The 23,844-nt window shown below is 44.7% G+C and overlaps 1 protein-coding gene across 5 annotated transcripts in view; it reads left to right on the forward strand.

Annotated features, from left to right (window-relative positions):
• Positions 1-23,844, forward strand: part of ARHGEF2 (Rho/Rac guanine nucleotide exchange factor 2) — a 205,905-nt gene that overhangs the window by 172,643 nt on the left and 9,418 nt on the right. For all 5 annotated transcript variants that reach the window (XM_060253329.1, XM_060253339.1, XM_060253357.1 and 2 more), the window contains 13 exons: positions 8,134-8,201; positions 10,601-10,664; positions 11,673-11,802; positions 12,826-12,935; positions 13,593-13,739; positions 14,401-14,651; positions 16,240-16,365; positions 16,625-16,742; positions 16,950-17,201; positions 19,268-19,344; positions 21,145-21,314; positions 22,124-22,191; positions 22,281-22,475. In XM_060253329.1, coding sequence (XP_060109312.1) covers positions 8,134-8,201; positions 10,601-10,664; positions 11,673-11,802; positions 12,826-12,935; positions 13,593-13,739; positions 14,401-14,651; positions 16,240-16,365; positions 16,625-16,742; positions 16,950-17,201; positions 19,268-19,344; positions 21,145-21,314; positions 22,124-22,191; positions 22,281-22,475 — 1,776 coding nt within the window. The remainder of the gene's footprint in view (positions 1-8,133; positions 8,202-10,600; positions 10,665-11,672; positions 11,803-12,825; positions 12,936-13,592; positions 13,740-14,400; positions 14,652-16,239; positions 16,366-16,624; positions 16,743-16,949; positions 17,202-19,267; positions 19,345-21,144; positions 21,315-22,123; positions 22,192-22,280; positions 22,476-23,844) is intronic.

Below are 23,844 nucleotides of genomic sequence, written 5' to 3' on the forward strand. Positions count from 1 at the left end.
ATTAAAGGTATCCTTAATTAATAACAACCAAAATTAATATCCTCCTCCCTCTTGTACTTAGTCATTATCAAAAATTGTCCAATGTCCTTTTATTTTCCACTCTTTTTCTACTTAACTTCTGAACTTTTTCCACTCCATCTTAAACACTTCTAAATCATAGTCTCTTAAGGTTCTTGTTAACTTGTCCATTTCACTCCATGTCATAACTTTTACAATCCAATCCCATTTCTCTGGTATTTTTTTTTGCTTCCACAACTGCACATACAATGTCCTAGCAGCTGACAGCAAGTACCAAATTAAAGTTCTATCTTCTTTTGGAAATTTTTCCATTTGTAATCCCAACAGAAAAGTCCCTGCAACTTTGTTAAATTCGTATCCCAAGATCTTAGAAATCTCTTGTTGAATCATCTGCCAGTACTTTTTCGCTGTTTCACAAGTCCACCACATATGGTAGAAAGAACCTTCATGTTTTTTACATTTCCATCATCTATCTGGCATCTTATTGTTCATCTTGCCAACTTTTTAGGAGTCATATACCATCTGTACATCGTCTTAAAACAGTTTTCTTTAATACTCTGACATGTTGAGAGTTTCATAGAGTTCTTCCACAAATATTCCCATGTATCCATCTGTATTTCTCTATTTACATTAATTGCCCACTTAATCATTTGAGATTTCACTACTTCATCTTCCGTAGACCATTTGGAAAGGTGCTGGAATATTTGAAGCAGTTCTTTCTCCCACTCATAGATAGGGTTGCCAAGTCCAATTAAAGAAATATCTGGGGACTTTGGGGGTGGAGCCAGGAACAAGGGTGTGACAAGCATAATAGAACTCCAAGGGAGTTCTGGCCATCACATTTAAAGGGACAGCACACCTTTTAAAATGTCTTCCTTCCATAGGAAATAATGAAGGATAGGGGCACCTTCTTTTAGGGCTCATAGAATTGGACCCCCTGGTCCAATTGTTTTGATACTTGGGGGGTACTTTGGGGAGAGGCACTAGATACTATACTGAAAATTTGGTAACTCTACCTCAAAAAACAGCTCCCCCAGAGCCCCCGAAACCTCCAGATCAATTCCCCATTATATCCTATGAGAATCGATCTCCACATAGGGAATAATGAAGTGCTGAGCAGACGTTCCTTCCGTCTCCCCCCCTCCCACACCGTTTCTGGCGACTCTGAGGCAAGGGATTGGTCTCTCTACTCACGAGTTGCTGCCAGCTTCTTCAAAGTAACACACACACCATCCCAAGAGGAAGCCTTTTTTATTATTATTTATTATTTTTTTAAGAGAGGAAGCCTTTCAATCAGAGACTGACGCCTCTGGAGGTAGAAAGGCACATGGTCCTCTGGGGGCGGGGCTTCCCCCCGCCGGCCAGCTGACTGGGGGCGGGAAGGAGTCTGGGAAAGCGGAAGAACCCTCGCTGGGACCTGGGGATTGGCAAGCCTACTCATAGAGATCTGTCTCTGATGATCTTTGAGTGATCCCACGTCATACTGTAGGGTGAAGGAAAGAAGTTCTGTTTTGGAGTGACTTTGGAATGGTTCCATCCCTAGCCACTCCTATTTCATCTATCCAGGCCTATAGACAGGGCAGGGGGCTGTGTGAGCACTCCCCCACCTGAACCATTGCGGCTCCCTACCTAATAATTTTTCAGATTTTAAAATGGTTTTGTTTTGTTTAAAGGATTTCTTTTAGAATAGGAGTATCGGTTCTCTCCTATTCTGGAAACTGGATGCAGATACTGCTCCAACACACACACACGCACCGCAGACCTACCCAGTTCACCCACCCAATATTCCTCTGAAAGATTTTTTAAAAAAAACCATTCCTATACTTTGAATGATCCCGGGAAAGTTCTTATTTTTAGTTACTAACACTGCAAGCATTGCAAGGATCTTAAAGTGGGTAAAGGGTGTCTAAAGAACACTACTTACTTAAGATAGGTGTTCATTATGAGTAAAGCTTCTGGACTTAAAAATAACAGTTCTTATTCAAATTACATGTTTCCAATGCTGAACAATTAAGAGCTACTAAAATACACATGAACCTTTTGACTCAGCAGAATGATCATAAAAGTTTCGGTTCGTTATGAGGAAATAATTGATTTTGCATTCATTCCCTTGAAGACCCCACCTAGAAGATATATTGGCCCCAGCTAGCAGAGTACTACAGCCTTACATACTCCCTGAATGCACCTGGCCTCCAGGTGTGAACACAGTTTCAAACTGATTCTTTTTCCTTTAAAACCCCCACACATTCAGTGCTGTGGGCCCCTCTCCCTTCAAGTACAGACATAACATTGAAATGACTGTTCCTGCCAGTTAAATTCACTTCCTGTTCATGTCGCCTCATTCCGCCCATGCATTTTTGACTGTTCTGTGAGTCAGACTTGTGAATTTGTTATAGTTCTCTTAACATAACTAGAGTGAAGAAGGACTGTGTATGAGTAAATGGGTGCTCTCCCCCCAAGCCCCCCCCCCACACACATGGGGAAATGTATGAATTTTGAAAAGTCTTTAGATAGCCAGGTCATCTAGCATAGATCACCAAAGATATTTCCTGATCTATGAGTAGCTCAGCTTGTGAATTCCACACTGGTTTTCCTTTAGGTTTGTTGCTTTCCTGTCCCTAAATTAAAAAAAAAATCATTCTGTATGAAGTGATACGAAATCTGTCACATATTTGCACAAGGAACTCTGGGAAATGTAGTTCTGTTAAGGGGCTAAGTAGCAGAAGATTCAGAACATGCAGAAAGTTCAGAGGAAGGGAGAAGAATTGATTTTATACTCAACTTTTCTCTACCTTGAGGAGTCTCAAAGTGGCTTACGATTGCCTTCCCTTCCTCTTCCCATAACAGGCACCTTGTGAGGTAGGTGGGGCTGAGAGAGTTCTGAGAGAACTGTGACTGACCCAAGGTCACCCAGCTGGCTGCATGTGGAAGAGAAGTGGGGGCTCAAACCTGGTTCTCCAGATTAGAGACCACTGCTCTTAACTATTATACCAAGCTGGCTCTTTAAAAGGATCTCTGGTCACTTTGGAGAGCTCTTGTCAGAGTAGAGAATACTGAGTTGCATGGAGCAGTGGCCAGAAGGCAATTGGTATGATGTAAGTACTAAGTGTGGTAGAAGTTATTTGATTTTAAACACATTGTTCTGTGCCCTGAAATTACTTTGGAATTAGGGGTGAGCAGATTTCCTGTTCTACATTCCTTGTTGTGCTGGAATTTGACTCAGTATTGTGCTTCAGTCTACTTTAACATGGCTTTAATTAGAAAAAATTCTAAAATTACTGGGAGTTCGTGCATACATCTTATTCCTTAAAACATTGCAAGCAAGTCTTGATGTGATTAGTACATATGATTTTCTGTACAGTATTCAGTTGATGCGTACATGTGCCCTTGCATATTTATAAACTACCACACAAAGAGTCTTAACGAATCCATATGATTTTATTTGATTTGCATTGTTGCAGTATCTTATTACTGTACATATACACATCTATGCTGTAGAGGAGGGGATAAGCCATAACCAAACAGGGCCTCCAAGAGATATGGCCAGCCCCCTGGAAAGGATTTCCTTTCCCTCTCCCAAACACTTCCCTATAGCCAGTCCAAACATCGTATGAAAACAAACCACATGACTTACCACATGTCATGGGTGATCAGGGCCTCTTAGCAGCCCTACAAATAAATTGAAGGCACTAAAGTTAGGGGTAAATCTTGTATGTGCAATGTTATGTGTAACATTTGGAAATATAATTCGTCAACAGAGGATTTCCAGTGCTTTGATTCCACTTCGGAAATAAGATCAGATAATTTCAGAACTCTAGCATCTGAATGAGAATTTCAGAATCATCCCTAATGCCTGTCTTCCTCCAGTGCTTCAAACCTGATTCACTTTCATCACTAACTGTCCTGTTCCTCATCTGAGGGAACCTTGGCAACTGTGTGCTGTAGGGATTGGTCTGAGCCAGTAGGCCGAGTACTTACATTCACGTTCAGAATCATTTTCTGTTGGCTGTACATCATGCGCAAATGAACTGATGGAGACATGCCCTCAAGGGCAGAATACTGCAGCCTCAGCAGCTGGTGCCAGATGTTTAGATCAGTCTTTTGAAAAGCTCCCCAGTGTTCTCCAGATGGTATATGAAGGCAGAGCTCTTGGACATGGTGCACTGTTCAGGGGCTCTGCCGTATGCCTTGTTGGGTTTGGCTGACCGTTTGGCAAGTAGCACAGCTTTGTCACCAGCACTAGCAGGTTGGCAGGGGACATGTGGGCCCTTGGATGGATGGGTGTACCTACTGGGCAAATCTTCAGTATCCCACAGGAAGTCCTGCTGAGTTCAAATCTCTCATTGCTCATCTCTCTGTCTTTCAACAGGCCATGAAGCCTGAAGAGAGGAAGTGGGAGGGGAAGCCATAAGAACATAAGAAGTGCCTTACTGCATCAAACCAGAGGTCCATCTAGTCCTGTCCCACACAGTGGTCACCAGCCTACAGACAGGGCTCAGAGACCAAGATGCTGCATTTTAGCTCTGGTATCCAGAGGCAATGTGTAGTGGTTTTTCATTTTCATTTTTCATTTTTATTTGATTTATATCCCGCCCTACCCCAACAAAGCGGGCTCAGAGCGGCTTACAGCACAAAGATTCTAACAATAAAATTCAAATTTTAAATACAGTAACAATTTATATAATTAAGAGATTAAAACATTAAAATACGTTAAAAATCAGTGCATCAGTCCAGTGGTTAAGTGTGTGGACTCTTATCTGGGAGAACCGGGTTTGATCCCCCTCTCCTCCACTTGCACCTGCTGGAATGGCTTGGGTCAGCCATAGCTCTGGCAGAGGTTGTCCTTGAAAGAGCAGCTGCTGTGAGAGTCCTCTTAGTCCCACCCACCTCACAGGGTGTCTGTTGTGAGGGAGAAAGATAAAGGAGATTGTGAGCCGCTCTGAGACTCTGAGATTCGGAGTGGAGGGCGGGATATAAATCCAATATCATCATCATCATCATCATCATCATCTTCTTCTTCTTCTTCTTCTTCTTTAGTCATCATGGCTGGGTAGCCACTGATGGATCTACCCTCCATGCCTTTTAAAGCTAACTTGTCACTATGTCCACAAGTAGTGAATTTCAGAACTGCATTACTTGCTGAGGGAAGAAATATATCCTTTTGTTTATCCTGAAACTATAACCTATCAACCTCATTGCTGTTCATGCAAGGGGAATCTTTTGTCTTTGACACTTGCGCGAGAGTGAGACAAAGAACATGAGGCTGGTTAAGTGTGTGTGTGGAATTCCTTGGTGAAGTTGGGCTGTGTTAAGGACTAAATACACCTTGTGGTCAGATTGAGCTCATGTACCTACTAACAAATGCTTAGCACATGAAGGCCTTCCTATATGGAGATAATCTTTATCCAAGACTTCCTGCACCATCAGGCAATGCTTATGTGGATTGTGTGGAGAGAAATATTCTAGCAAGGCTATTTATGATAGTGGATTGCTTCACTTCTTGTGGCACACTGAGGTCTGGATTGCATGTATGTGTGTGGGGGGAGAGACAGAGAGATCATGGCTCAGTGCTGTGGTTCTGCCTCATGTTGCACTCATGACTTGTGCAGCATGGGGCAGAAATGTGGCACCGAGCCATGACCAAGTGGGCTTTTGGTCTCACCCATTTTTGTGACCCTGTAAACATTGTGGAAGAAAAGGTGGCATCCCTTAACATCTGCCACATCCAGTTATACCTACAGTCAGAGATCTGACACCCTCCTCTCCCCTCCCCCAGGTCACCTTTTCAAGCAAATCAGCAAAAGAACAGATTGTAGTACGGGGGATTGATCACTGTGTGCTTCCTGAGAAATTCCTTTTGGCTAGAAGTTTGGCATGCAGGCTCTGCCAGGCAGTGGGCGAGTTGCCGGCTGTGGCAGCCAAATGGCCAGGAAGTGACCTTCTTTCATCATGGGTGGTGGGAGGGGTGCCTTGTGGATAGAGGCAGGCATCTTCGATTTAGAGAGTTGGAAGGAACCTGAAGGCAGGGCATAGTTTCTTAAGCAGCTAACCTGCCTGTTGTTTATTTCTACCATGCCATCAATGCATATTGTGCTTGGCAGCAGCAGTGTGCTGTGTGTGTGTTATGTGTGCTATTGTGTGCTATGACAAGCAGCAGTTCTCCCAGGTTCCAGGCTACAAAGGGGCTTCACCCAACACTTGCTATTAGTAGAGATACCAGAGATTGTTGGAACTGGGAGCTTCCGCAGGCAAGGTATGTCCTCTTTCAGTGAACCACAGTAGCTTCCTTGTGTTGGTTGGCAAAAGATTCCGTGGCAGATCAGGTGACCATAATGTGCTCTCTATGGGGTTTCCTTTGAAGTGTGTTCAGAAATTTGAACTGGCTCAGAACTCAGCTTGCAGGGATGCTTGCTAGGACTTCTTATATGATTCTCCAATACTGTGTCACCTTCAGTTGGTATCTCAGCCCAACGTGTAGTACTAGTTTTGACCTTTGAAACCACAAACTGAACAGAGGAACAGCTCCTCCCATATGACACCCCCCCCCCCGGTACACTGGAGTTGTCATCAGAGGTCCCATTTTTTGCACACACATAGAAGAAGAAGAATTGCAGATTTATACCCCGCCCTTCTCTCTGAATCAGAGACTCAGAGCGGCTTACAATCTCCTATAACTTCTCCCCCCACAACAGATACCCTGTGAGGTGGGTGGGGCTGAGAGAGCTCTCCCAGAAGCTGCCCTTTCAAGGACAACTCTTCAAGAATGGCTAACCCAAGGCCATTCCAGCAGGTGCAAGTGGAAAAGTGGGGAATCAAACCTGGTTCTCCCAGATAAGAGTCCGCACACTTAACCCCCTACACCAAACTGACTCTCATAGCCTTCTAACTGACATGGTGGGTAGTTATGCCAGTGAGGACTTTCTTGGTAGTTGCACATCAACTCTGCATCTTTCTGTTGGAGGCCCACTTGGCACCCTGACACTGTTTGATGTTAGACATGCGTGTGCATCAACAGCCAAGTCTCATCTTCTTGGGCTACTATGGTAGCCAACCTCCAGATGGGGCCTGATGATCACATGAGCCACAAAGTATAGATGGAAATCTGTCTGGGACAGTGGTGCTCTGCACCACTGGTTCTGGGGGGGCACAGTTGGTTCTGGGGGGGCACAGTTGGGAGGGCTTCTAGTGTCCTGGTCCCATTAGTGGACCTCCTGATGGCACCTTTTTTTTGTACACACTGTGTGACCGAGTGTTGCACTGGATGGGCTATTGGTCTGATCCAACATGGCTTCTCCTATGTTCTTATCTCCTGGAATTACAACTGATTTCCAGATTATAGAGTTCAGTTCCCCTGGAGGAAATGGTTGCTTTGGAGAGTGAACTATATGGCATTGCAGCCTGGGGAGAGAAATGTCTTCTGGGCACTCTATTATACTCTATGGAGACTGGTTCCCATAGGGTTTAATGGAGAATTGATCTGGGGCTCAGCGGGGACTGGGGTTTTTTTAGGTAGAGGCACCAAATTTTCAGCATAGCATCTGGAGCTTCTCCTCAAAACTCCCACTAAGTTTCAAAAAGATTGGACTGGGGGGCCAATTCTATGAGCCTCAAAAGAAGGTGCTATCTTTCATTATTTCCAAATGGAGGGAAGCCATTTAAAAGGTGCATGGACCCTTTAAGTATGCTGGCCAGAACTCCCTTTGGATCTCAGTGATGTCACAACCTTTCTCCTGGCTCCACCCCAAAGTCTCCTGGCTCCACCCCCAAAGTCCCCTTTATGGCAGCTTTTTATTGTTTAGTTATTTGATACAGTTTTGTATTTTTGTGTTCTTCTGTTCTTATACTTCACCTCAAATGTCCCACTGGAGTAGCAGGGCAGCATATAGATTTTTTAAAAATGTGAGTATTTTAAATAAACTTTCTAGGATGATTTTTCTGTTCACGCAGGATACTGTCTGAGTCTCATGTAGCATTGAAGACAATCCAAGGTCAGAACCTTCGCTTAGGTTTTAAGAACCCATAGACACAGGGTATCTGGTTCTAATGACAAGACACATTTGGATGTCTGAATTACTTGATTCTCTTCTCACATTGCCTCCACTTTTCTTTTTTCAGACTGCAATGTCACCATCCACAACCGCTGCAAGGATACTTTACCAAATTGTACCAAAGTCAAGCAAAAGGTGAGTGTGTGTGTGTGTGTGGGGGGGTGATGATGGGAACTGAAAGTTGGCAATTACAAGAAGAGGCATGTAAGGACGGAGAGAGCTGGCAGCATCACACTGACTGGTATCAATTGTGCCGTTGCTCTATGCAAGCGTAGACTGAAATCACAAACCCATTGTAAAGCATAGCATGGTAGCAGTATGATTGTAAATCAGTCTTTCTGCATGAGCCCTCAGTCAGTTCAGAGGTCTAGTAAAAGTGCATTTAGAGCTTGCCTTTCTACTTTTTTGCACATATGTAACAACAGGGAGAGAAGGCCTGAAAAGCATTTTAAATGATGTGGGTGAATTTGGCCATAGAAACTGGTATTGCTGAAAATCTCTGCTTTCATTTTTTCAACAAAGGTTGCAACTTAAGAGCCAATGTGGTGTAGCAGTTTGACTGCTGGACTAGGAAATGGGAGACCCAGGCTTGAATCCCCACTCCATCCCGGAGGCATGCCTGGTTGACTTTAAGCCAGTCTCTAAGCCTAACCTCTGCCTCACAGGATTGCTGGTTGTGAGGATAAAGTGGAGGAGAGGAAAATGATATCAGCTGCTATGGGCCCCATTAGAGAGAAAGGAAAGGTCTCCTGTGCAAGCACTAGTCGTTTCTGACTCTGGGGTGACATAAATACCTAAAAATAAATAAATAAAATAAGTAAATACGTGTAGTGATCTCTCAGAAATCAACAGGACCTGGGTGAGAATTCAGCAGTAAGGGCTCAGGCTTCAGTGCCATATGTGGTTGGAGAAGCAATATAAATTCTGCAAAATGAATGTGTCTATAAAAGCTACTTTGCTGCTTTTGTAAAATGTATTCAGGGGACAAGATCTGTCTCTTCTCGGTACAGACAGCTCTTGTGTCTTTGATGCCAGGTGCTTGACAGAGTTTAGGACAGACAGGCCCTGCCCTGAACAGTATGCAGTGGACATTGGACATATGAAGTCACCTTCTATCAAGTTACTCCATAAACAAACAGAGAATTCTTTCCCAATGTCAGTTACTCAGGGGCTGAAACAGATGTAACAGTTCCTTGTCAGTAAAAAGTAAATTCTTTGTTCGCATAGCTGTAATTTGTCCTCCAATCTGGACTGAAGCAATAGGAAAAGAAAGACTGGATTTAACCCTTCAAGCCCCACTCATTTTAGTAACTGGTACTGGGCTTCCCACACTGTAATAAGCATTCCTTAAAACCACTAATAACGGTCCAGGGAGTCCGGTTTCTATAAGTGCATCTAAGCATGGCCTGAAGGGTTAAATCTCTGCTTCGCTTTCCATGTGGGCCCCATCTGAATTGCAGCTGTGCATGTATGCTCAGTTTACTTAATACAAATTGATCTTTTGTTACACCTGCTCCCCCAATCCTGAAATGCCAGAGATTGAACCTGAGACCTTCTGCCTGCAAGTGAGTGCCCTAACACTGAGGCACAGCCTGTTCTTCAACTCAGTATTGCTGATCCTGACTAGCAGTGGCACTTAGAATAATAGAATCAAAGAATCGTAGAGTTGGAAGGGACCTTCAGGGTCATCTAGTCCAACCCCCTGCACAATGCAGGAAACTCACAAATTCCTCCCCCTAAAGAAGAAGAACTGCAGATTTATACCCCGTCCTTCTCCCTGAATCAGAGACTCAGAGCAGCTTACAATCTCCTATGTCTTCTCCCCCCACAGCAGACACCTTGTGAGGTGGGTGGGGCTGAGAGGGCTCTCACAGCAGCTGCCCTTTCAAGGACAACTCCTGCAATAGCTATGGCTAACCCAAAGCCATTCCAGCAGGTGCAAGTGGAGGAGTGGGGAATCAAACCCGGTTCTCCCAGATAAGAGTCCGCACACTTAACTACTACACCAAACTAACCAGTACACCAAACTGAATTCACAGGGGGAGGTATCTGTGAGTTTCCTGCACTTACAGAAAGAGATCTTTCCCAGGCCCTTTTAACTGATGCTGCCAGGAATGGAGTACCAAACCAGACTATTAACCTAATTAGGACATTGTCTACTCTTACTGAGAGCAGCTCTCATCCAGAAAGAAGTCCTTCTCAAATCATGGTTGTTTTTAAGTAGAGACTGCAGGGTTGAGCCTGAGGCCTTCTGTATGTAAAGCACATGCTTTCGCATTGATGGACAAGCTGGGAAAAGGGCGTGAAGAGACTGTGGATTGTTAGGTGAGACAAGGGGTGGGATGTGGGGCTTCCTGAGGCTCTTGGCCATGTGGAAGTCCCACTGTGGCCGTGGCCCTCCTCATACGTTGATGTTACCTTCCTTGTTCCAGAGGTAATAATTGAAAAGCAGTCTGGAGATGCTTAAAGTTACTTTCTTTCTCCTTGAGTTGAGCTTAGTGGCTGATTTTTTTCTCTCCCTCCCCCCTTTGCAGCATCAAAAGGCAGCCTTGCTCAAGAACAATTCAGCATTGCAGTCGGTGTCCCTGAGGAACAAAAGTGAGTGGAGCTTGCTTGCTTATTTATTTATTTTATTGGATTTATATCCCGCCCTCCCCGCTGAAGCAGGCTCAGGGTGGCTCACAACAGTAAAAACGTGTAAAGATTTTAAACATTAACTAATTAAAACCTTAAACAATATAACAATTAAATTTTTTTAAAAACAATTTGGTGCTAATAATACATTCCAATAATTTATTTGTATCTCCTGTGGGTTAAAGTAGTTCAGGAGAAAAGTAAAAATGGGAACCAGCCGTAGTGAACAGTTTTCCTCTGTGAAAGCAATTTTGTTCATTAACAGAGACAGTGATAGTGAGGCAAAGGCAACAAGAAGCAAGGGGAGGTAATAGTTTTAGATCCACTTCCTGGCTGTGAGGACAGGACTCAGTTTTGAAACTGCCCTTGCTAAAGCTCAGTCCCAGACACGGTTTTCTTGAGATCTGGCAATGTGAAATAATAAGCTCTTCTGAGCATATACAGAGTGTCAGTCTCCCCAAACCATCTCTCTGAGACTTTGTGAAAGTCAGCTTTGTGTTTGGGGAGAAGGTGTTACAGTACTTCACACATAATTTGTGAAATTTGCTGCCACAGGTTGCAGTTGCAGCTGTTGGCTTTGATGGCTTTAAAAGGGGAAGAGAGAAATTCATGGAAGTGGTTGGGTCTATCGGTGGCTGTTAGCCACTTTTCACAGGCTCTCTGTTCCAATGCAGTGTATTTGCAGATCCCAGTGGTGGTGAGGGCCTTTCATTTTTGTGCACCACTTCTAGTAAATGTTTGGCTTGCCTGTGTGAGAAATAGGCTGCTGGACTAGATGGATTTTGGACTTTATCTAACAGGGCTATTTTTCTGTGGTTTCCAGATAGTCTTGAACCCCAGCACTTCTCTTTGCTAAGAAACAGAATTTTTGCACGTGTGCATGTTATGCACAATTATGCTGTTTGAGGATGAAAGTCTGTTTTGCCATCCTTATTGCAGCTCCAGGATTTCATTGATTTTTTAAATCTTCAGCAACCATTAGGGAACGCCCCAGTTCTGCCATCTACCCCTCAGAGAGCTTCCGCCATACCCTGCTGGGATCCCGCCGGGGCCGCCCCACTTTGTCCCTTTCCAAAAGTGTCTCTACCACCAACATTGCAGGGTAAGTTATCAGAGTGTTGAAGAGATGGAAGGATGAACAGCCTTGTATGGGGCTCTCTCAAAACATGGATCATCTTTGTAAATGAGTGCCTCGGTGTAGTTTTAGACTTGGGGGTGAAATGAATACTCCAGCTGGGCCCTATTTACCAGGGGCAGATACTCCAGCTGGCCCTGTTTCCTGGAACTTGTCCCTGGTAAATTGTGGTGTCTATCTCTGACTTTCAGAAAAGCCATACTCAAATTTTGTTAGCATTAGTAGTTCTCATTATCATCTTTCAGCATTCAACTTTTTCTCTGCAGTCTCTAAAACTTAAGTGGATAGGTGGATACATCTTTCCCCTACAGCACAGCTTGTCAATGCATCTGTATGAATATTAAAATGCTGTACAGTGCACAGCCTGCCGTTCACATACTGGTAAGGCTCATTTTGAACTGTTGATAATGGATTGGAGGACCGTTATTGTTTTCTAATGAAACCTTAAGGAGTGCATACCTCTTTGCTGTTTTAACACTGCAAGGAAAGCTATTAAGAAGTACACAGAGAGTAGAATTTTCACTAATGTGTAATGGGGTAGTCAGTTAATAATACTTGTTATCTGATAATATTAGCATTATAAGCATAGCTCTCTTTTCACCTGTGGAATGTTGGATGTTATGTAGGAAGATATGTGTTCAAATCCTTGCATGTCCATGAAGCTCACTAGCTGAGAGTTTCATATCCTCACCTACCTCAGAGTTGTTGTATGGGGAAAAACATAAACCATGCCTGCCTCTACATGGCAGAAGGTGCAATACCTGACAAATAACAATAATATTATTATTAGGATCCCGTGTTCAGTCTTCAATATTTTTAAAATTAAAGAATCTCAGGTAACTGCTGCTAAGAAGGTCTTTGCCCTACCTGAGATGCTTAAGAGCATCTGTTGGTCAGAAGATGGTACTGAGCTGGATGAACCAAAGGGCTGGCCTGGCGGAACGTGATTTCCATAGGTTCGCGTGTTCAACTTTTCTTCTTCCCACCTAGGACTTTCAATGATGAATCTCCCTTGGGCATCAGGAGAATCCTGTCCCAGTCCACCGATTCCCTTAACATGCGCAACCGAACACTGTCAGTAGAATCACTCATTGATGAAGGTGAGACGGGGATGAGTGGTCAGTGAAATCTCATGCTAGAAATTCTGCATGCATATATATGCACACACCCAGACCTATTTCCCTCTAAGCTGCAGAGTCTTGTGAGCAAAAATTCTACTTTGTGAGTTACTGGCATTAAAGTTGTGAGCTACTGCATAAGTGAGTTTGCTCTGGGGTCATCCTTCCTGAGCGAAGACAAAAATGTGTGAGAGCTGGAGGCTAAAAATCTGTGAGTTAGCTCACGCTAACTCAGCTTAGAGGGAACACTGACCCAGACACCATTATATGTTTCCCAGTGGAAATAAAAGTAGGCTGCTTAAATGCTGCAGAGCAAAAACTGGATTTGAGCAAGAGGAAAGTTTTGTCTGGTCAGTTTCTTTGGTTGGACTGGCTTTGTGTGCAGGTTACTATTAGCTAATCAAAGTATGTTGGGTTGCTGGACTAGGGCATCAATGCCAGAGACAGTGTGTCCTTCTGGATTTTGCCCAAGCCATAGATGACTTTGTTTCAGAGATCTAGTTTCCAAGAGTGCTTGCAATTGTGTTGTGTGCTGATGGCTCCTAATGCAACTTTGCCATAGGAAGAGGCACAGATCATTTTTCCGAACATACAACTCCTGTCCTCCTTCACTGCCTTTGTTTTTTCCCCTCACACCAGGAGCTGAAGTCATCTACAGTCAGCTGATGAGTGATTTTGAGATGGGGGAGAAGGACTTTGAGGCCGATTCCTGGAGCCTGGCAGTGGACAATAATTTTTTGCAGCAGCACAAGAAGGAGGTCATGAAACGACAAGATGTCATTTATGGTGAGCACTTGTGTTCGAGCCGCCCCTGCCCCCACCTTCAAATTGTTGAATTGTCACAGCAGTTCAGCAATGAACTAAGGCTAAGCCATGCATTTTAGGGCGATGCCAACCTGAGTCTCCCTGGCAACATGTAGTTGGAAAAGAAATCATGTGATTTGGCACAGCTTTGCAATGGCATTTCTCCACCCACTTCTCCTCCACTTCACTGGTTGCTGATTGCATGGGCAGGGCAGCATGGAAGTGTTAGTGCAACAAAGTCACCAGTTTTTTGAGCTATGTGTTACCAGAGGGATGCAGATGGGAGGTGCTCGCATATTCCTCCCCTCCTCCACAACAGCATGTAATTTGGGTTTAAAACACCTTCCTTACAAAGTGGATCTGTAGGATGATTCCTAATAGAGTATGCATCATAAAATCAAACCAATACATATCTAACCAAGCACAGCAAACAACCAGTATCAAATGTTGAAGTGATACAGTCTCAAGAAAGCTAATTCTCTATGGGTAAGGGGTTGTTGTTGTGAAAGTGGTCATTCTGTTATGGTGTCTCTGCTTTTGAAGTGGACTGGTGGCTCTGCTTCTTCAACTCAGGTTGGTTCCATAGCAGGCGAATCTCCTCCCACCTCACTTTCTTTCCTCTTTCCACTCCCTCTGCCTTCAGAGTTGATTCAGACAGAGCTCCACCATGTACAGACGCTGAAGATCATGACCAACCTCTTCCGGAAGGGAATGTTGGAAGACCTCCAGATGGACCCAGCTGTAGTGCAGAGCATGTTCCCCTGCGTGGACGAGCTCAGTGAAATCCACGACCGCTTCCTCGTGCAACTCCTTGAGCGCCGCAAGGAGTCGCTAGCCACCGACAGCAACAAGAATTTTGTCATCAACCGGCTGGGAGACATCCTTGTGCAGCAGGTGATCCCACCATTGCCACCACCAATTCATTTGGCCAGCCAAGCCAAGGGCTCAATTACTTGCTCATTATTTACTCAAGTTAGAATATTTGCATCCATCCTTCCACTTTACTTTTAAACTTTCATGACGGGTAATGACAAATAAAGCATAAAAATCACTCTGTTAAATCAGTCAGCCATTAATGTTTGTATAATTTAAACAGCAGTAGCAAGATAGTGAATAACAGAGATGTGTTTTAGAAATCTGAGACAATCAAATAGCTTTTTAACTTGACACCTGAATGCTCATCAGGATGGCTCAAGGTGATTGGGGAAGGGGAAAAGGTATTCCACAACCGGGATTCTGCTGCAGGATAGGCCTTTTCCACCATCACCGTTCACGTTACTTTGGAAGGCAGGGCCACACAGAACATAGCCTCTGAAGAAGATCTCAAGGAAAGGGCAGCTTCCAGTGGGAGGGGGCTGTCCTTCAGGCACCATAGATCTAGACTGCTATGCAGTCAGGGAGGTAGGGATGGTATGGTATAGCCTGATCTTGGAAGCTAAGGAGGCTCAGTACTTGGATGGAAGACTCTGCGGAGGAAGGTAATGTCAGACCACCTCTGCTTTTCACTTGCTTTGAAAGCCCCTTACTGAGGTAACCATAAGTCATTTGTAGCTTGGCGCAGAGTGGTAAAGCTGCAGTACTGCAGTCCTAAGCTCTGCTCATGACCTGAGTTCGATCCTGGCGGAAGCTGGGTTCAGGTAGCTGGCTAGAGGTTGACTCAGCCTTCATCCTTCCAAGGTCAGTAAAATAAGTACCCAGCTTGCTGGGGGGAAAGTGTAGATGACTGGGGAAGGCCATGGCAAACCACCTCGTAAAAACTCTGCCATGCAAATGTTGTGAAAGCAACGTCACCCCAGAGTTGGAAACGACTGGTGCTTGCACAGGGGACTACCTCTACCTTTTTAAGTTTATAAGCCCAGGCAGGATCTAGGCCTAGATGAGAGCAGGGGATGTGCTGGAAGTAGAGTTGAAACTCAGGAAGTCAAATAAATTAATGGCCTTTCTTGGTATAAGGCAGCTTCATATTATTGCTGAGATAATTCCATAGCTCGCCATAGAAATATATTAAAGTAAATAAATAAAAGGGAATGTGTGGGCAAGGGGGATGAAACCTTCTCCCCTCTCTTGCTACTTCCCTGTGTTTTATTGTTTGAAGTATTTTTCTCCCAGGCCCTGGAAGTGAACTGGGCTGGAGAGAAAAGTGCTTGAGCCAACAGAGCACAATGAGGTGAGGCAGGGGAGGGGAGAGGCTTTAACACCACCTCACCCACATGCTTTATATACACACACAAAAAAAGAGAGAGATATAGAAGCATGTTTGCTTTATATGCAAATAGAGCACCTTCATGAACAGAGACACATGACTGCCCCCATCAGGTCAAGTTTGGCCTGCAGGTTTCAAATCAAAGCTGGGGTCTGTAGTCAAAAGGGCAAGGGATGAGCAAGGTAGGTGAGGGAGGAAAGAGGGCATTGGGGTGTGTATTTGCATAGCTTCTACTTCCTAAGCAGCAAGGTATGACTTCACACCTGTGTTTCCTTTTAGTTTTCAGGCACCAGTGCCGAGCAAATGAAAAAGGCCTACTCAGAGTTCTGCAGCCGCCACAGCAAGGCAGTGAAGCTTTACAAAGAACTCTTCACCCGGGACAAGAGATTCCAGCAGTTCATCCGAGTAAGGCGTTTCTTCTCACCCCTCCCCAGTTCCTTACCATCAAACCCCTCTGCCTCCATGGATCCATGAGTAAGTGGGATCAAAAGAAAAACTGTGGGTCTTGGCAAGATGCTGGTGACTGAAGCTGGCCTCCAGTGAGGAGCAGGGGTTCTGGGCTGTTGTGCCAAAGAGGTGGTTGAAGACCTGTCTTGGGAAACTGATATGGAGAGAGCTTGTTCTGGGGCCTGAGCCTTTTGTCTGTCTCTTCCCCCTTCCCCAGAGGCTGACACGGTCATCAGCATTACGCCGTCATGGTGTGCAGGAGTGCATCCTTCTGGTCACCCAGCGCATCACTAAATACCCTGGGCTAATTGACAGAATCCTGCAGAACTCCAAAGGTAAAGGTTACTGGGATTGGTTTTCAACAAAGGGGCAATGACAGGGAAGCATGGTGTGTGTGTGATGCGGACCATATATGGGGCCTGTGGTCTGTTAAGTTCTGGACCTAGGAACCAAGAAACCTCAGCAGGGTGAAGAAACAGGTTTGCAAACATGCCTCTTCTGGGGTATCCAGGTTTATGGATTCAGGCTTCCAACCTCCCCAGGTAATGAAATGGATCAGAGGGACCTGAGCACAGCCTTGACGCTGGTCAAGGAACTGCTTTCCACAATCAATCAAGAGGTGCACGATTATGAGAAGAATACTCGGCTGCAGGAGATCTACGGGCGAATAGATGGGCGTGCCAAGGCCACCCTGTCCAAGGAGCGAGGTTCTTTCTGCAGCGAGGAGCTACTGCGGCGCAAGCTGGTACATGATGGCTCCATGCTCTGGAAGACGGCTGCTGGGCGCTTCAAAGGTAGGTGGTGTCCAATATCTTAACAGTGCATATTTAGCCCTCTAATGATAGGACTGTATATTAAAGAGCGATCCTGATTTTGATCATATGTGAACAGCATAATTGTCCAGGAATTGATGGACTTAAGCGGGGAGGGTACTGTGGGGCATGAGCCACTTCCCCTTAAAAAGCCACAGACATTTCAAGAGCTGAGTGCTCCATCCAGGGGTAGCTTGGAGGGCAGCAATATGTCGTCATGGAGATGATTGAAGCCACTCCTAACCTCATGGGAGAAGAAGACCCTCTTAAGAATTCATGGGCAGTAAGGTCATGGATGGCTTTCCCACAACCCCTCTTTAGTGCATTATAAACATATAAAGTTTATATGCTGGGCGGGACTATAGGTCTACCAAGCCCTGTGCAGGTGAACATCAAGAAGACAAAAGTAATAGCTACTGGGGAATTGCACAACTTCAAAGGTGATGAAGAAATTGAAATTGTTCAGGATTTTCTATTCCTTGGCTCCATCTTTAACCAAAAGGAAGCTGCACCCAAGAAATCAAAAGGAGATTGAGACTCAGAAGGGCAACCATGAAGGAGCTAGAAGAGATTCTTAAGTGTAAGGATGAGTCACTGGCAACCAAGATCAAGATAATTCATACCATAGTATTCCCTATGTATGGTGGTGACAGTTGGACATTGAAAGCAGATGAGAAGAAAATTGATTAATCTGACATGTGGTGTTGGAGAAGAGTTTTATGGATACCATAATTACCAAAAAGACAAGTAAATGGGTTCTAGATCACATCAATCCTGGACTCTCCCTAGAAGTTAAAATGACCAAACTGAAGCTTATTATACTTTGGTCACATTATGAGAAGACAAGAGTCACATGAAAAGACAACAATGCTAGGAAAAGTTGAAGGCAGCAGGAGAAAAGGAAGACTCAACATGAAGAGGATCAACTCAGTCAAGGCCATTAATAATAGGATGTTTTGGAGGAGTTTGATGGCATGTAACACACACAGGCCTGTATGGACAGCTCCAAATGGAACATGGTTCCTCAAAGTGCTTCTTAAGAACATAAGAACATAAGAGAAGCCATGTTAGATCAGGCCAATGGCCCATTCAGTCCAACATTCTGTGTCACACAGCGGCCAAATATATATACACACACACTGTGGCTAATAGCCACTGATGGACCTCTGCTCTATATTTTTATCTAACCCCCTCTTGAAGGTGGCCATGCTTGTGGCCGCCACCACCTCCTGTGGCAGTGAATTCCACATGTTAATCACCCTTTGGGTGAAGAAGTACTTCCTTTTATCCGTTTTAACCTGTCTGCTCAGCAATTTCATTGAATGCCCACGAGTTCTCGTATTGTGAGAAAGGGAGAAAAGTACTTCTTTCTCTACTTTCTCCATCCCATGCATTATCTTGTAAACCTCTATCATGTCACCCCTCAGTCGACGTTTCTCCAAGCTAAAGAGCCCTAAGCGTTTCAACCTTTCTTCATTCAACCTTCTTAGTTCTGCTGCTTGAGATCCTCTCATGACAAGTACATTATCGCATCAGACTGTACCCGTCTCCTTTCGGTAGCACAGTCCTGCCCTGCATTCATGACTTCGCCAACTACACACAGCCAGTTCACAAGCCACATATTGTGGCTTGTTGGATACTAGATGAACGCACCTTTCCTCTTTTTATAGTCCCAGGCAGGCAGCAAATCAGAAAGTTTAAAGTGCGAAGTGCATGGCTGCTGAGCTGTGTTCAGTACAGTTGCAGAGACAGAGTTTTGCAGGGCACTGAAACCCTGCATAGGGCCTGCTTTCTGAGATTTCACAGCCTATCTTTGCCATCCTAAGGACTAGAAACGAACCATTTTTTAAAATGAAAGCTTGAGATTCCCAGGATGCCAAATTCTAACTGTGAAAAAATTCTTGGACCAGAATGAAATAACAGCACCCCTTTTTCTGAGACCTCCTCATTAATTTTATCTCCTTTCTGAAAGCCCTGATAGTGACTGCCTCTCAAAAACAATCATTTATAACCTTCCATTGTCACCTTCTCTCCCCTCTCCCTCGCAGATGTCCTGGTTCTCCTTATGACGGACGTTCTCATCTTCCTGCAGGAGAAGGATCAGAAATACAACTTCCCCACACTGGTGAGTGGCTTTCAGCTTGCTGTAACTCTGAGCTGGTGTCAGGCACCAGGGGCTCTTAGAATCATAGCTGGGCACTTGGCTGTCTCCACTACCATAGGAAATTGATAGCAAGGAAAGGGAACTTCTGGCCTGCTTTCTACTGTCCTTTGGCTCCATCATTGTGGACACTCAGAAGATATTACTGCACCCACCAGCAGTCAGAATGACGCAAGCCAATAGGGTTTTATAAAGATTCAAATTCTCTACCCTGGTTCCTCGGTCCAAGCAAAGCATCACACAGATATATGCAAAGCTACTCTCAGATTCTACCCACTTCCCTTCCCTTTCATACTAACTTGGTTAGTGTGACGCTCTGCCTGTTCCCCGGGCTATTAACTCATAAGAATTGAAGGGGGGGGGGCTTACAACCCCTTGTTCAGCGCAGAACAATCCTGACAGATGGCTGCCCAGCCTCTCCTTGAAGACCTTTGGAAAAAGAGAGCCATCACCCCTCTAGGTCATGTTCCATGCTCAAACTGTTCTTACTGCTGGGCAATTTCTGCTAATGCTTAATTGAAATCTGCCCTCCTGTGATTTGCGCTAGTTAGATTAAGTTGGGGATGGACCTGTATGGTTTCCTCATTGCTGCCATGACTGCTGATACAATGCAATGAGGCTGCCACATGGCAGGTTTTTGTGCATTTCCCCTGCCCCAGTCCCCCAGCATTGGCCAGTGGGGGCTTTTTCAGATTTTCTGTAAATTTGCAATTGACACAGTGTTACAGCATTAAAAAAAAAAAAGGTAGTCCCCTGTGCAAGCACCAATCATTTCCAACTCTGGGGTGATGTTGCATTCGCAACATTTTTACGGCAGACTTTTTTTACGGGGTGGTTTGCCTTCCCCAGTCATCTACACTTTCCACACAGCAAGCTGGTACTCATTTTACCGACCTTGGAAGGATGGAAGGCGGAGTCAACCTTGAGGCGGCTACCTGAACCCAGCTTCTGCCAGGATCGAACTCAGGTCATGAGCAGGGAGCTCAGACTGCTGCTTTACCACTCTGCGCCATGGGGCTCTTACAGGATTATAACCCTGTAACAATCAATCTGTCAAGTTCTTCGAATTCTGTGTTCATTTTTTTAAAAAAAGTCTCTATTCGCTTTCCTTTTGGCGGTAATAAGTGGAAAGGCATGTCAGCAGCAAAAAAGGGTTAGAGGCTTACTTCCTTTAAAATTGATAACTGAGAATGTAGGAAAAGATTGTTATAATATTAGAATGCTATAACAATATCCTATTTTTTAAAACACACCCAAATCCCTCTGGTGGGTGGCTGAAGGAGAAAATGGCTGCCAGGGGGGACTGGGGCAAGTAAAATGGAAGCCATGTGGACAGGAAGGTCCAGAATTAGCTAATCTACAGGGCTTCTTTTTTGTAGAAAAGCCCAGCAGGAAGGCATTTGCATATTAGGCCGCACCCCTGACACCAAGCCAGCTGGAACTGCGTTCTTGTGCATTCCTGCTCAAAAAAAGCCCTGCCAATCCATATGGGTGCTGCCCCAACTTTGCTGCAGTCTTTCCCAAAACATCACAGCAAAGCAGGTTTAGGAAAGATCCCAGCCAAGATGAGGATGTTGGGAAAACAATTACTTCCCAATAGCATCCAAACCAAGGCAAACCACTTGTGTGTAAGGGACACTAGTGGAGCAGCAGAGAACATGTCCCCTTGCCCTCTAGTCTTTAGATTGGCAGCCGAGACACATGGATACTGCACTCAGATGGTGGCAAGCGAAATTTTTAGCTAAGTTTGTTTCCCTTGCTCAGGACAAGCCGGCTGTGATCTCACTCCAAAACCTGATTGTCCGAGATATTGCCAACCAGGAGAAGGGCATGTTCCTCATCAGTGCTGCCCCACCAGAAATGTATGAGGTGCACACCGCCTCCCGTGATGACCGGAACACCTGGATGAAGCTCATCCAGCAGACTGTCAAGCTGTGAGTGTTATTTCTGCTTGGAACAGCTTGTGGAGCTGCCATTTCTGTAGTGTCAGGCTCATAGTTCACAGCTGTAATCTCAGGAAGCATCACTTGTAAAGGACTAGCACTGCTTCTTCCAGGAATGCCCCACTTGTTTTACATTCCTAAAGCCAGAATTGCTTTCAGAACATCCAAAAAAAATGTATGGATCAAAATGTCTCCTAACTCTGAACCCTGCTGGGATATAAGGTGGCTGGAATTATCATGGGAAGAGATTCTGCGGTATGTTAGATGAGATCAGCACAGTGTGTGGCAGTTGTAAGAGATAAATTCAGCAACAGGGAATATTAACATATAAAGGTTCCTCATTCTGAAAGATAATTGGTTTGTCCCATCTAGTGATCTTTCCCAGGTCTTCTGCCTGAAATCCTTTAAGTTAGGGATGGCAGGGATTGAACCTTGGAAGCTTAGGCATGCAAAGCATGTGGTCTACCACTAAACTATGGTCTCCTCACAAGTTATGGTATTACACATTTAGAATGCTGTCTACCTTTGTGGTTGGTCCATATCAAAAGGAATACCATATTACTGAAAAGAATACCGAAAAGAATTATCAGTCAGTTAAAACACTTCTCTTACCATTGGTATTTAAGGCTGTATACATCTGAATATCAGTGGCTAGTGGGCAACAGTATGGGAGGGCATATTACCTTTACAGCTGGGGGCTGGGGGCTTCCAGAGGCACTGCACTGCAGTTGGAAGCAGAGTGCTGGAGGTAAGTTCTTTTATTCTTAACCAGATCGTTGTTCTTCATCTGCTCCCTCCAGATGTCCTGACCGGTCTGATTTTCCACTCATTGAGACAGAGAATGAAGCCTCTCTGCGGAAGCTGAAAGGTAGTATAAAAACTTGGTCACTCATGACCACTCCAGAAAGGACCAAGTTCTAACCCATCTCTCTAACAAATTTCCTCTCATCCGCACAGATAAGATTCAGCAGCGGGACCGGGAAATTGCAGAACTCCTTGAGGACAAAGTGGGGCTCTTTGGTGATATCCTGGCCCTTCAGAGTTGTAGTGTGGACGGCCCCCTACCCTGCATGAACTCCCGCACTCTTTTTCGCACTGAATCATCGGATACCCCCCATGGCGAGAAGCTGATCCAGGAGGCCATCAAAGAAGGTACAAAATTGACAGCTAGCAAGTTTTGAGAGGCTTCCTCCCCAGATACCTCTGGTTCAGTCCCACCAGTTCATAAAAAGAAAGGAGGAGTATAGGGGAAAGGTCTGTTCAGGAAAATAATATATTTATTATAGCTTGACAGGCAAAAGGGAGAGCCAGAGTTATAGCCTAACCAGGATCGAGTTGAAGACCCTGCGACCATGACTTTATTATCATGTGCTTTAAGCTCAGTGGAGGGCCTCTGCTGTGGAAAGGCTGAAGGCCACTGCCCTAAGGAAGCACAGTGCAGCATTTGATTGTTTCCCCTAGGGATAAGTGACATCCACATAGCACACCGTAAAGGGACACTGTTGGCTGCACTTGGCCCTGCTTCCAGTGACCCAGGCCATTGTGAATCAGTCCTTCTCCTGCATTCATAGCCCTGCTTGCACTAGAATGTAACATACTGTTCGAAGAGAAGGATGAAGCCTTGGATTGCTTATATTAAGATAACAACTGGCCTACCTCATAGCGATAAAAGTGGGTAGGCCATGTATGTGGCCCTGAGCTCTTTGGAGAAAGAGCTGGATAAAAGATGTATATATTATATTCCGTTTGCACTGGGAATTGACACTATATTTAGTAATAATCTACTTTGACGAATATGTGTGTATATTTATTTAAATAGGGCTGAAATACATAGTGAAAAATCATGACTTCTTTTGGATTAAACAGCAGATTTTAAAAAATTAATGATTAAGCAGTGGGGTGCTGCAGGGTTTGGTACTGGGTCCCATGCTCTTTAACTTGTTCATAAATGATCTGGAGTTGGGAGTGAGCAGTGAAGTGGCCAAGTTTGCAGATGACACTAAATTGTTCAGGGTGATGAGAACCAGAGAGGATTGTGAGGCACTCCAAAGGGATCTGTTGAGGCTGGGTGAGTGGGCACCAACGTGGCTGATGAGGTTCAATGTGGCCAGTGCAAAGTAATGCACATTGGGGCCAAGAATCCCAGCTACAAATACAAGTTGATGGGGTGTGAACTGGCAGAGACAGACCAAGAGAGAGATCTTGGAGTCGTGGTAGATAACTCACTGAAAATGTCAAGACAGTGTGCGTTTGCAATAAAAAAGGCCAACGCCATGCTGGGAATTATTAGGAAGGGAATTGAAAACAAATCAGCCAGTATCATAATTCCCCTGTATAAATCGATGGTGCGGTCTCATTTGGAGTACTGTGTGCAGTTCTGGTCGCCGCACCTCAAAAAGGATATTATAGCATTGGAGAAAGTCCAGAAAAGGGCAACTAGAATGATTAAAGGGCTGGAACACTTTCCCTATGAAGAAAGGTTGAAACGCTTGGGACTCTTTAGCTTGGAGAAACATCGACT

The sequence above is a fragment of the Heteronotia binoei genome, chromosome 1, assembly GCF_032191835.1.
Source record: "Heteronotia binoei isolate CCM8104 ecotype False Entrance Well chromosome 1, APGP_CSIRO_Hbin_v1, whole genome shotgun sequence".
Taxonomy (NCBI): domain Eukaryota; kingdom Metazoa; phylum Chordata; class Lepidosauria; order Squamata; family Gekkonidae; genus Heteronotia; species Heteronotia binoei.